Raw genomic sequence first — 14,017 nt, 5'->3', positions numbered from 1 at the left:
AAGAAAGCAGAAAACCACATGAATTTCGAATGACACAGATCTGCCATCAAATTCCAGCAATTTCAGCTGGCAGGCACATGAGGCCTGACTCTTGCCACCTGGGAAAGAGAAGTGAGGCAGCCACCCTCAGAGGCCCTGAGACAAGATGAGGTACTGTGTAAAGGACACAGAGCAACGGCTCCAGACGTCCAGCCATAGCAATAAACAAAGAGCAGGAGGCGGCTCTGAGTCCAGTCGGAGCACTTGCCCTGTGCCAAGCTGCCCTCTTGGGCCCAAACTGTTGGCATCTGCCTCCTCGGTGGTGGGGGTGGATTTGCGGTGGAAGCCAGGCCCTGCTCAGCCATGTCTCACCTGCTCCCAGAGAGGCTCCACCGACCAGCCAGGCCCTGAGGGACCCGAGGGAAGACCCAGGTCATGGCTGCAGGCAGTCTGCCCGCTCTGAGAGCTACGTACATCCAGCTGGCTCCCTGTGGGCACCTCTTCACACAGCTGCACTCGCCAGTTCAGCAGACCTTTCCAGAGCACAAATCCTTCATGTCAGGAAAGGGAGGGACAAGGATAAATTCAAACGCATCCGTGCCTGTCAAGAACCCACCCACAGGAAGACTCAGAAATAGCGTCAGAGCCCTGAGATGAGGGGGTTCTGGCAGCAGAGTGAGCAGAGTGCTATGGGCATACACGGGACACCAGGACAGGTCCACCCAGGAGGCCTCGGCTACGGGGCAGTGGTGAGCAGGTGCGCGTGGGCCGTGAGGGCCTGGCTGGTGGACGTGTGGGAGGGGAGGGGGGCAAGTCGGGGGGGGGGGCGCATGCCCCCACAGCCCACCGGGGCCTGCTCCATGGAGAGCTCCTAGTGTAGACCTGACTCTACTCTTCTGCCCCAGGATGCTCTTGGGTTTCTGCAGCCTGCTTCCTCACGCTCCTTCCTGCCTCTTGCTTTAAATTTAAGGACTTGTTCCCCTCTCTCTCTGCCCCTCCCCCACTCATGGTCTGTCTCTCAAAAATACGTAAACACTAAAGAAAAATTTAAAAATAGGGGCGCCTGGGTGGCGCAGTCGGTTAAGCGTCCGACTTCAGCCAGGTCACCATCTCGCGGTCCGTGAGTTCGAGCCCCGCATCAGGCTCTGGGCTGATGGCTCGGAGCCTGAAGCCTGTTTCCGATTCTGTGTCTCCCTCTCTCTCTGCCCCTCCCCCATTCATGCTCTGTCTCTCTCTGTCCCAAAAAAAAAAAAAAAAAAAAAAAAAAAAGTTGAAAAAAAAAAGAAAAATTTAAAAATAAAATTAAAATAGGGGTGCCTGGGTGGCTCAGTTGGTTGAGCGTCTGACTTCGGCTCAGGTCATGATCTCACGGTTCATGGGTTCAAGCCCCGCTTTGGGCTCTGTGCTGACAGCTCAGAGCTTGGAGCCTGCTTCAGATGCTGTGTCTCCCTCTCTCTCTGCCCTCCCCCGCTTATGCTCTGTCTCGCTGTCTCTCAAAAATAAAAAAACATTAAAAAAATTTTTTAAAAGGGGCCCTGGTGGCTCAGTTGGTTGAGTGTCTGACTTCAGCTCAGGTCATGATCTCACAGTCTGGTCCATAGGTTCAAGCCCCACGTCAGGCTCTGGGCTAACAGCTCAGAGCCTGGAGCCTGCTTCAGATTCTGTGTCTCCTTCTTTCTCTCTGCCCCTTCCCCTCTTGCACACTGTCTCTCTCTCTCAAAAATAAATAAACATTAAAAAAATATTTTTAATTAAAAAATAAATAAATAAAAAATTTAGGAACTCACTCTGTTTCACCACATGCTAATCTATGCCCCAAACCCAGCAACTTCTCTCTTTCTCACAAAGTGTTGCATTTTGTGGTGGATTCAAGAAGTCCTCTGGGAGCCCCATCCCAATAGGCCTGGTCTCTCATGGGCTCTCCTCTGACTCTCTGCCTCATCTTCCACCATCTCAGCAGGACAGCAGCGCCACTCAGACCCCTTGAGTCTCGCATTGTGCCCAGTCACTCACACCTTGCCTCACAGGAGCATCCCAGGAGTCAGGCCATCTGGGGCCAGGTTTTCATAGGAGCACTTCGTTGTTGGCACTGACAGACCCTTTCCCACTTCCTCAAGGTCATGACTTAAGTACCGGGGTTTGCACCCCACACCTCCTTCCTTCTTGGAATGAGAGAACAAATCCTGAGGTAGTATTAAAAGAAGAGGAATGGGGCACCTGGGTGACTCAGTTGGTTGAGCATCTGATTTCGGTTCAGATCATGATCCCAGGGTTGTGGGATTGAACCCTTGTTGGGCTCCATGCTGAGTGTGGAACCCGCTTCAGATTCTCTCTCTCTCTCTCTCTCTCTCTCTCTCTCTCTCTGCCTCTCTTCCTGGCTTGCTCTCTCTCTCTCTCTCTCTCTCTCTCTTAACTATAAAAGGAGCAATGGTCTACAGTGATAACAGCAGATACAACCCACCTAGAGCTCCCTCTGCATGGAAAACAGAGTTTCAGGCAGGGGCACACAGTACACCTTTGATCTTTGATACAAACTGGTGAGTCAAGGAGTATAATCCCATTTAAAGATGGGATTAGGGATGAGGTCAGAAGTGATTCCACTACTTTATTCAAAGTCATTAGGCCTGTAAGTGGTGGAGACGGGGCTTAGTAAGGGGGTCAGTACGAAGTCTGCCTGTAGCCTCTGCCCCCCACTATCCTGCCTTTGGGAAGCCTGACCCTACGTGGCCCTGGCTGCTCTCCTCCCACACCTCCTTCTCCAGGGAGCAAGTGTGTCCAGTGTTTTGGTTCCAGTGATCCTGGAGAAACTCAGGCTGAATCGGAAAATAACCTCTCCTATAATTTACCAGGAAGCCAGAGGCAACAACATAACCCAGTGAAATGAATCAAAACAGCTTGAGAAAAGAACGAATGTCCAGATAATGGCAGGAATAACCTTGACTTTGCAGCTGCTCAGTCTTTGGTTCCAGGGAACTGACATTCATCTGGGCCCCCAGCCCCCAGGCTGTCCCCTCCAGGCAGGCCAGGGGATACGAAGTGCTAAGTGGAAAAGGGACTGCTCCTATTCTCAGCGCCTGCTGAGTTCGGCATGCTCCTGTCTACACAGCCTGGAGATCCCTGCTACCACAACAAGCCACGTGTGGCGCTTCTTGACAGTTTCCTGCTGTGTGACATGGAGACCAAGAAAGACTGAAGTTTAAGTACAAGACAGGGGAGGGTGGGAGAACTGTCTCTTCCTGGTCTTGTCTTGCCTCTCAGGAGCTAGCAAAGTCAATTACCTGTGGGCCTCAGGCTTCCCCTCCCACCACCACCACCTCCAACAGGACCCCTGAGGGAAATGCCACTGGATAGGACAACCTGCAAAAACAAAACTCTCAGAGACCAAAACAGTTACCAACGTCATCCACCTGCTGCATAGACTGAGGCTAAGACTAGCTCTTGGCTATGATGATAAACTTCAGAACTTGCCCTCGGTGCAGCCCAGTTAGGGCTAGAACCATCAGGTTGGGCTTAGGAGGTATATGGGAGCCAGGCCACCTGCAGAGGCTCCCCTTGGTAGGTGAGGACACAGATTAGGTAGGCTATGGACCCTGAGTGATACTAACTGGCAGGCAGTTTTCCACAGCTGTCCCCCAAGAACCTTGTCCCCAATGCTCCCATCAGATGCTAATTTAGGTGCTGCTTGAAAAAAACCTGCAGATGAAATTAAGGTACAAATCAGAAGACTTTAAAATACAGAGATTATCCCAGATGATCTGATGGGTCCAGTGTTCTCCCCTTGGTGGCAGAAGAGGACGACAGAAGAGTTGGCCAGTGGTAGAGATGTGAAGGGAGAGGAAGGTAGGCGTAGATGAGGCAGAAAGGGGCCAGCAAGGTCCAAAGAGGGAGAAGACTGGACCTGCAGTAGCCAGTTTTGAAGATGGAGGAGGGGGCCACAAGGCAAGGGATGTGGGTGGCCTCTAGAAGCTGAGAATGACCCCTATCTGCCAGGCAGCAAAGAAACAGGGACCTCAGTCCTACAGAAGCATTGGACCAAGTTCTGCCAACACCCAGATGAACTTGAACATGGATTCATTTCCAGAACCTCTCAAAAGAAACGCAGCCTGGTCAACACCTTGCTTTCAGCTCTGTGCGACTCTAAACATTTAGAGAGCCATTGGAGCCGTGTTGTGCTGGGACTTTTGAGATAATAAACATGTGTTGCTTTAAGTCACTAAGTTTGTGGTAGTTTGTTATGGCGGCAACAGAAAATCAATGTACCAAGCAAAAGCAAAGCTTTGTTGTTGATCTGTTGTTAGCAAAACAAGGAAAATAACCAAATGGAGACATATGATCCAGTATTTTCTTTATCCTATGAAGAAAATAGGAGGGGATGGTTGGAACACGACATCTGCTTAATATACATCCTTCACTTCAGGGTTTCCCACTCTGACACTATAGACGTTCTGGACTGAATAATTATTTTCTAGTGGAAGGTGGGACTGTCCTGAGCAATTGTAGGATTGTTAGCGACAACCTTGGCCTCTGCCTACCAGAAACCAATAGCACTCCTTCCCTACCAAATCACGAAACTGAAGATGTCTCCAGATATTGGTAAATATCCCCCTGGGGGTAAAGCTTCCCCCTGTTGAGAATCACCTCTTTATACAATCTTCTGAGGGCATAAGGCAAAGAAAAGTTTTGATAGAAAGCATTAATCTCCTAGCTGTTTTTCAACTGACAACACATTTCTCAAATATCCATTTCTCAAATGAACACAATACTAGAGTGATACATCCGAACTGTTATCAGCTGTTATCCTCAGCAGCTGGGATGTTATGAACACGTACACACACGTATATAAATGTATATGTGTCGAGGTACATGTTATGTATATATGTTTTGATTTCCACCTTTTTAAAATTTCACGACGTAGACACATACATTACTTCCACAGTCAAAATAAAATGAACATGAATTTAACAAATCTTCATTCATCAGCGTTTACTGAATGTCTACTCCAGGTATGCCTGAGGTTCGGTGCCCAGCAGTCCCTCTGTTAAAGAGGATCAGTGCAGTGAGAGAGGCAGATAGGTGAGGTGGGGAAGGTTAGTCTGTGTGCCAGGAGCAAGGGTAGGAGGTGATGCAGGGGGAAATGGAGGCTGCAAGTACTCCAGGTCCCAGAGTGGGGAGCGGTCAAGATCAACTTCAGAGAGTCAGCCACCAGGAGTCCAGTGGGTGGGGCACTGCAGGTGGATGAACCAGCATGAGCAAAGTCATGGTGGCAAGAGGTGTGATAAGGACTGCAAATGTGCTCCACGCCTGGAAGACTTGGGTTAAGCAAGTATAAGAAGGATGATGTTGTTATACGACTATGTTGGTTAAACTACACCCTGGACCACACCCTGACTGCTCCTCTGTTCTGTTGGCACATCTCCTTCACTTACATTCTGAATGGAAGTGTTGATGGGTAAGACTTGGAGACCCTTGACACACCCAACCTCTGGAGACAGAAGAGAGTTTGTCTCTAACAGGCCACCCTACATGTGCCCAGCTCTGAGCTAGTCTCTTTGCTTCCATTATCCCATGTAAACCTTACAAGGATTTTGTGAAATGATTGCTCTACATTCCATATTAAAGATAAGGAAAACTGAGGCTCACAGAGGTGAGGTAACACGCACTTTAGTATGCTGCCAAGTTGGAATTTGAGCTCAGGTCTGTTTTACTCTAAGGCATAAGCTTCATTTTCCATACCTTTCTTAGACCTGGTTAAGAAGGGTCCTCCAGGGAGCACCTGGGTGGCCCAGTCGGTTAACTGTCCAACTTTGGCTCAGGTCATGATCTCATGGTCTGTGGGTTCAAGGCCCATGTCAGGCTCTGTGCTGACAGCTCAGAGCCTGGAGCCTGCTTCGGATTCTGTGTCTCCCTCTCTCTCTGCCCCTCCCGCACTTGTGCTCTGTCTCTCTGTCTCTGTGTCTGTCTCTGTCTCGCTCTCAAAAATAAATAAACATTAAAAAAATTAAAAAAGGGCCCTCCACTGGGTCCATACTTCAGGGATCCCTCTGGTCCTTGTCCAGTCATACCAAGGGGCCATGCCATGGGTCCCGCAAGCCCTTTCCCGGCATCCCAGACTATGGACTCCTCTGCTAACTGTCTAGCCTGGCTCCTGGCCCATGTGCTTATCGTCTCCATGTTCACCCTGCTAAGGAATGATGGGGATACAAGTATGCTTATCCCTGGGCCTGAGTGGTAGCCCAGGGGAGGCTGCCTGCCGGATGAGCAATCTAGACCCAGCTTGGACCTAGGGGCTGAGTGTCGCAACAGTTCCACACTCAATGTGGGATGGATCCCTCAAGGTGGCCAGACTGCAGGCAGGGAGCCAAGGTGCCGAACAACCAGATCGAGAATTCCAAATCTGAAACTGATCTTCCAGGTATTACAAAGGTCATTGTTGGAAGTTATTACAGCGTATTTCATAACAGCGTATTAGCTGAATTTATATCTTTTAAACTCTTGATGCAAGGTGTGTCAGTTTCTATTTGTACCCTTGCTCTGGTCCCACAAATTTAGGAGCGTGCCTGGTCTTTTTGCTCATTGTGTTTTGTTTTTTTGTTTTGTTTTGTTTTGCTTTGTTTTGTTTTACAGTGAAGAGAGCTATCAACTCCTGCGTGAATGAAGAAAGCTTGATCTCTCATGTTTGATAATCTTGGAAGAATAATTGTGATGGGCTATATTACCTTTTCATGATCGAGAAGCTCTTGTAAAATAACTTGTCTTTCCCGGCACAGTTCCAAGAAATCTTCAGAGTGCAGACTTTCGTGTAGGGCAGGGAAGAAGGTAAGCTGAGTGCAGTCCACCGCTACCTCATCTGTCTTGATCTCAGCTTCCTCTGATGTCAGCTCATCTGCAGCAGCATAAAGGGACACGTGTGTGTTTTTTTTTTAAACATTTATTTATTGTTGAGAGACAGAGAAAGACAGAGTGTGAGCAGGGAAGGGGCAGAGACAGAGGGAGACACAGAATCCAAAGCAAGCCCCAGGCTCTGGGATATCAGCACAGAGCCTGATGTGGGGCTCGAACCCACAAACCGTGAGATCACGACCTGAGCCGAAGTCAGACGCTTAACCGACTGAGCCACCCAGGTGCCCCAGGTCACACGTTTTTTGACGCAAGCCACCTGGCCTCACGAGGGATGGTGCACAGCTTGGGCCTGAGTTACCAAGAGAAACTCCAAGGTTTCAAGGCACAAGTGAGTGGTGGGACCTCAGCATGTGCCCCACTGTTTCTGAAAATGAACACCACCCCTCTGACCCTGTGGTGTGGTCAACACACCGTTAGGTTGATTCACTCTGGAAGGTGTGCCCAGGGCTGGCTGCTCTGTAGCTCCAGAGTGACCACAGGGCAACACTTCAAAATTCACCCTCATTAATCAGCAGAGCAGTTCCCTTGAGGGTCATCCAGAATCTGCTTTCTCTGAATTTCACTTCATTCACTCTTTGAAAAGAGTGAGTTTTTTTTTTTTCTAATTATGGATGCACTGTGATCTTGGAAAATCCATGACATTGTGAGAATAAATTTTAAAAACTTGAGAAGTAAAACAAGTATCACTCAGGCACCCAGAAATAGTGCTAATAATAACAGCTCAGATGTAGTAAGCACTTCTGTGCTGGATGCTTTTGATGACAGTTTTTTCATCTACTCCAAGTGGGTTGTAGATTCTATTTCCTTCTCCCTTTACAATCAGGGGAAAGTGAAAGGGGCTGATTACTTTGCTCAGGGTCATATGGCTACAAAGAACTAGAGGCAGAATCTGAACCACGTTTGTTCTCACTGTTCACAATTTCGGTTCTTTACTTCTAACACCTTTTCTGTACGTATATGTATATGCACAAACACATAATTTTTTGACATGATAGGAATTACGCTGCATTTACAACTTTCTTTCCTAGTATTATTTTTACTTGATTATCTCATGAGCACTTTCTTATTCCACTGAAAGTTCTTTGAAATCAACTAAAATGGCTGTGTAATATTCTATTGTGTGACTCTTTCATCATCACCTAATCCATCTCCAGTTTTTTGGAGATACAACTGGTTTCTATTTCTACTGTGAATGTGCTGTGCTGCGATCATGTGTGTGCACACCTTGACTTATTTCCTAAGCATGTACTGCTGGGCACAGATATTTGGGTGCCAGCTGAGCACATACTTACATAATTTCTGGATCCTGTTCCCCCACCCTGTCCCAGATGCCCACCTGCCTAGAACAGGCACACGGCACATGACTGCAAAGCTGTGGGGCTACTAGCCATTTTTGTGTGTGTGTGTGCTAAGCTGCTCACCTCTTTGAGCTCCTCTGCACCTGGGAGTCTCCCAACTAGAAGAATGAAAGTGTCTGCTGCTCACAATACCCACATAGGCTTTTCCCCAAGCAGGGAGAATGCTGTATAGATACAGGCACCCAGGAAAGCATAGGGGAGAACCAGAAGCCCTTTCTTCTTCTTCTCTGGCTGAACCCCCTACTGGGGGCAAGAATCTGCATTTCAGGACAAGGGGACGCCACAGCCCATGGCCATAGTCAACATCAGCGCATGCTTCCCACCACCACAATCTCTGCAGATACTCCCTCTGAAAGGGAACACAGGTAGACTATCATTGTGATCCTGGAGCTGTGGGGCTTGAGTTAAAGAGGAGAGAAGCAAATGGGCATTACAAGACTGTCCCAAGTCCTGTGCCACAGTGGGACCCCCAAATCAACCTGGGATCAAGGCCCAGCATCTTCACTTCCAGGCTTTGTTATTGTAGACTGGCAAGATAGCAAGCTCAATGCAAAATCCGGTCACTAAGGCACTGAGTGAGACAAGTTTGATCAGTGGTAGGAAGCTGTCATTTAATTAAGGACAGGACACACGCTGCAGCTGAGGAGACAATGAAACTCACAGACAGGGAGTGTTTGAAGCAAAAGGCAGGGTCTGGTAGAAACACAAAATCTGAAATAGAGTGTGTATGTCGGTGTGTGTCTGCGTGTGTATTCGTGTGTGTGTGTTTCAGTGTGTTCATGCCAAATGGGCTCTGAAAATAAACCCTGGATTTTCAGCAAACCAATTCAGCCAAATCCCTCCATGAGGATTATACAATTGAAGAGTCAGTATAAACATCAAAAACGATTCGAAGTATATATATATTTTTTAGCTTGGGAAATAATAGTGACTATTGCAGCTGGTTTTACAATCAGAGGATTCAGTTTAAAAAAATTTTAAATACCTCTTTTGCCCATTTTTACTTTGAAGTATTTTCTTATTTTCCTCCTATGTGTTTTGGGTCACATACCGCACATGTATTAGTATTATTTAGGGATGCTTTTGAGGTTTCCCTGACATAGCAAATTGACAAGATAGTTCCCCTGAAAAAAATTTTATTGTTATAACTATAATATAAAATTCTTCCCCTACCAGAGTGTCAAGGTCTGGAATACTTTCCTCCTCATCCTGGAGAGCACAGTAATGCCAAGAGTCTTAGCATCGCCTACTTCAGACATAAGCATTTTCTTCCTCCAAAGTATTAATTTCATATTAAATAAAACCAAGAATTGGTTTGATGATTAATGAAAAACAGGTAAAATGATAAATGGAGTACCTTGGCTTTCAACATTTGTTTGAGACACGTTGCTGTTTCTGTCTTGATTTTCCTGAAACAAAACAAGAGAATAGAGAAATTAAATCCTGAATACTACTATGGTGCCCCTCACCCCATTACACAGGTTCACATACACACATGCATGTGACCCCCTCAAATTACTCATATAGTCACAAGTCTTAGATGCAAGAAGGGAGGAATGCTAAATCCTAAAGGACCACAATAAAACGTAAGTATTAATGTTCCTGAGTCAAAGGGGAAAAAACCCACAATCTTCCATTAAGTAGGATTTACAGTAATTACCAAAGATGATGCCAAAATGGGATCAAATAGCATCTCAGATGTCTGTGATGTGGGCCACCCTGGAGAGGTGACTAGGCACAGGATCTGGGGCTAGGCAGCCTGAGAGGCCAGAGACCAGATTTCACAGCCAGCCTTTGGCTTTGTCACTAGCACAGTGGACAGGATACTTATTTTTCCTGCCGCCACTTCCTAAGAAATGTATTGGGGGGAAAATACTATATAAAACCAGATGTTCATTGATAATACATTAAAAATTCAAGTGTCTGTACGTAAGAGAGGAATCACTGGGTTCCACTCCTGAAGCCAAGACTACACTGTATATTAACTAACTTGAATTTAAATTGAAAAAAATTCAAGTGTCTACTGAATGAATGAAATATAATTTTTTTTCGTTAAGTTTTAGGAAGGATTTAAAGTGGATAAAAGATCCTGAGGTTACAGACTACAGAATAAACCCGACGTTGTATCTCAGGAGGAATGCAGAAGGAAATGTCTTGCATTCCACTGTTTGGAAGGCTGCCTTCTAGAATATCTTAAATCGGAATCCCTCAATGAAGACATGAGAGAACTATTAACAGATTTTTCCATATCCACTCCTAATCCAACTGGTTCCCCGTTCTTTAAAAGGCAGAACTGTCAGTCTGATGACACAGAATTCACGCTTCATCAAAGCAAACTCCCAGGGACCACCTAGATCCTGTTGCTTGGGAAACCAATGGCTCCAATGTTGTTTGGACTCCCTGGGCCACAGGTTCATGCTTGCAGAAATGGCTGAGTTCAAGATATTTCCACTGTAAAACTTGCTATGAGATTCGATTATGCAATAATGGCCATAGCAGGGCTGGTTACGACTGCTCCATTACAGATAACTTATGCAGACGATGGTCATGACTTAGCTCCTTCCAAACACTGATGCCCAGATTATTCCACTGGACTTTTGTGGATGTCAGCGTGGTACTGGGTCAGTGGTGTAGATATGAACCACTCAACTATTCATTCACTCACTCATTTTCTTATTTATTCAGGCTGTAGTTACAGCAGCCTTTCTATATACCTGGGAGGTTTAGTGATTTTTTTCTTCTTTTTTTTCTTTATTTTATTTTATTTTATTTTATTTTATTTCATTTCATTTCATTTTATTATTCTTTTTTTAATATGAAATTTATTGTCAAATTGGTTTCCATACAACACCCAGTGCTCATCCCAAAAGGTGCCCTCCTCAATACCCATCACCTGCCCTCCCCTCCCTCCCACCCCCCATCAACCAAAGCATAAGATATTCTTAAAAACTGAGAACAAACTGAGGGTTTATTCTTTTCTTCTTTTAAATGGCATCAAGAATAAATTATAGCACTCTTACACTTAACTGCACATGATCTCTCCTACCTGCCCATGCCAAAGCATTCCCAAAGCACTCCTGGTGAAAACAGCATGAGAAGGAATAGCTCAGAAGACACTTCCCTACACATTTCCTGCTTGGAAGCATCCTTGTTTCACTGCATCTAACTCTTACCTTGAGCCTTTCTGGACTTAGGGCTTCCAGCGGAGACAAGCGTTTCACACGTTTCCTCATGCGAGCTGGTCCCTCTCTCCAGTCCAGTTCCCACCTGGAGCAAAGTGTGGCTTCTGTCGTTTGGCCCCACAAGCCCAGCTCCCCAAAAAGCTGCTCCTGAATCTTGGCCCAGGCATTGGCCGCCTTGATGTTGTTACATCTCCGTCTCTGGGAAGCAGAAGTACAGGGTCACCCTTAGACACATTTCCTCATGGGCTTGGCCCCGAACCTCTGGGGATGAACAGACCAAGCCCTCTTAATTGGTTGAGAAAAATTAAACCCTACAGGCATCCCTGAGCACCCTCACGGTGTGGAGTATACATCCTGGAGCCAGGAGCAGGCCAGGAGAAGATAGTGGTTTTTCAGCTCTGAGACCATTCAATCCAGGTTGGGGGAGGAGAAAACCATCTGCTCGCTGGCCTTCAGAACCATGTGACTGCTGGGTGTTGTGCAGAGCACAATAGGACCTGAAGGTCCTGACACTATTCATCAGAATAGGTTGGACAGAATGGACTTTATAAATGGAACACAGAATCTCACCACAACCCCTGCCCTTCAAAAATGATGCTGAAGATACTCCTTCCAGTGTCTGGACTGGAGGTGTGTGTATGGGGGGGGGGGGGGGCGGAATCACAGACCTGCCAACAATTGGTAGATCCGAGAAAGTCATCTCTGTCTCTGGACCTCAGATTCTCCAACTGTCAAATGAGAACTTTGGCCTAGATATCATCTAAGGGTCTTTCAAATCCTAATATCCTAGGAGTCTAGAATGTTGAAGAATTCTAGAATGTATGTGGAAACTAAAACCTTTGCTATTAATGACGATAATCCCTTACTGATGACATCTTTATAGTTTGCATATGTGGCACTTGACTGACCCCCCCCCCCCCCAAACTGCTTTTGTATGCCACACTGAAGTTGTCTCATCACCTGTCAAAGGAAACTTGACACCTGTCAGCTTTGACAGCGGAATCTGCTTTGTCTTTGGGGTGAACTTTTGCAGTTATTCAAATATTTGATGGTTATTTGCCCTATCTTTTGATTTTAAGTTTTCAGAAAATTGAAAGGTGTGTTAATGTTGAGAAGCACAAATCTCATCAACTTAACGTCAAGAGAAAAGAAATCACTATCATGCATCAGGGCTGAGCCCCTCACCTGCTGTATCTCCGTTCCTCTACCCAGCGGCACCATGCGTGAAGCTTGAAACTTTTAAATGATTTCTACTATCCTCATAAAGAAATCAAGTCTGGGAGAGGAGACGTGGTTTCTCCAAGGACCACCGGGTGATGGAGCTGAATATAACAGACAATACAGCGCTCGTTCCGTGGTCTTTGGGGTCAGACGAACCAGGGTTATCATCATGTTTCTGCTATTCTCTAGTTGTCTCATGGAAAGGGGCTTCATCAAATGCAGTTAATGATATTACAATAATAATAAAGCCATGGGTTTATGTAAGGATTAAAAGAGACAATATTTTCAAGAGTCTTTATGCGGTGACTTTCTCAGTGTAAACAGTATTGTTATTGTGAATAAAGCAAATCCTATTTCAAAGCGAGATTATTTTGTTTCTCCACAGTTCTCACATTTATATCCCAAACAGCATTTTATATAATACTCCGACTGGTTAATAAGGAACTCCAGAAAAATAATGTCTGTCCTGTCCAAAGCCTTTTACAGGGATGAGGCTATATGAAATGAATACACGTTTAGGGAAAATATTTCAGCTCCCTGGAGATTGTCACTGGGTTTCGAATAACATATTAAGCTTCATAGAGGATGAGTAATCCCAAACTATTGGGTTGTCCACCTTGGATTTAAAATTAGTCTTTAAACAGTATCTTCTTCACCCCAAGGATCTACCTATGAACCTGGGGGTTCATGGCTGCCTGTGTCTTCATCACAGAGCAAATAAGTTGTTTCAAATACCTGCAGCCAGACAGGCATGTGTCAGTAGTGAGATCCCTCAGAGATGAGTGATTGTTTAGTCCGTGACAGAAAGCCCCAAGTGGTCCCAGGAGAGAGGACACAGGATGATCAAACGGCAAAAGCCCTGAGTTCCCATACCTGCAAGGTGCTCTGCTTTTTTTTTCAATGTTTATTTGAGAAGGGGACAGACAGAGGGGGGCATACAGGATGGAAGCAGGCTTCACACTAATAGCAGAGAGCCTGATGAGGGGCTCGAATTCACGAACTGTGAGATCATGACTTGAGCCAACGTGGGACACATTACCGACTGAGCCACCCAGGCATGCCACCTTCAAGGTGCTCTCTAATGCCTGTGTTTCTGCATAAGGTAAGGTCCCCTTTCGGCTTCAAGCTCGATTGGGCCAAATGCTTAGAGACTTAGAGGCAGGATTTCTGGTACGTTAGAGGTAGCTATGACTTGGGGCTGAATGGAAACTTTTCAGTAGCATTAATGAGCTTTTCCTCTGGGCAACCAACTCTTCCCTGCTTTTGGTCCCCCATGCTTTGGAGGGGCTGATCCCAGCCCTGGCTTCAGTTCTGAATGTCATCCGAGTGGTGGAGGACGATTACAGGATGGGCTAGTGCACATGATTCCCCAGGATT

General features: G+C 46.2%; 1 protein-coding gene across 4 annotated transcripts in view; it reads right to left on the bottom strand.

The window, feature by feature from the left end:
- WDFY4 (WDFY family member 4) overlaps positions 1-14,017 on the bottom strand; it is a 295,826-nt gene that overhangs the window by 97,373 nt on the left and 184,436 nt on the right. For all 4 annotated transcript variants that reach the window (XM_019444889.2, XM_019444887.2, XM_019444885.2 and 1 more), the window contains 3 exons: positions 11,411-11,617; positions 9,595-9,646; positions 6,696-6,862 (listed from right to left, as the gene is read on the bottom strand). In XM_019444889.2, coding sequence (XP_019300434.2) covers positions 6,696-6,862; positions 9,595-9,646; positions 11,411-11,617 — 426 coding nt within the window. The remainder of the gene's footprint in view (positions 1-6,695; positions 6,863-9,594; positions 9,647-11,410; positions 11,618-14,017) is intronic.

This window comes from Panthera pardus, unplaced genomic scaffold (genome assembly GCF_024362965.1).
Source record: "Panthera pardus isolate Hobbes unplaced genomic scaffold, ASM2436296v1 HiC_scaffold_22, whole genome shotgun sequence".
Lineage (NCBI taxonomy): Eukaryota > Metazoa > Chordata > Mammalia > Carnivora > Felidae > Panthera > Panthera pardus.
Note: the sequence above shows the minus strand (reverse complement) of the source record. Positions and strands in the feature narration are given on the sequence as shown.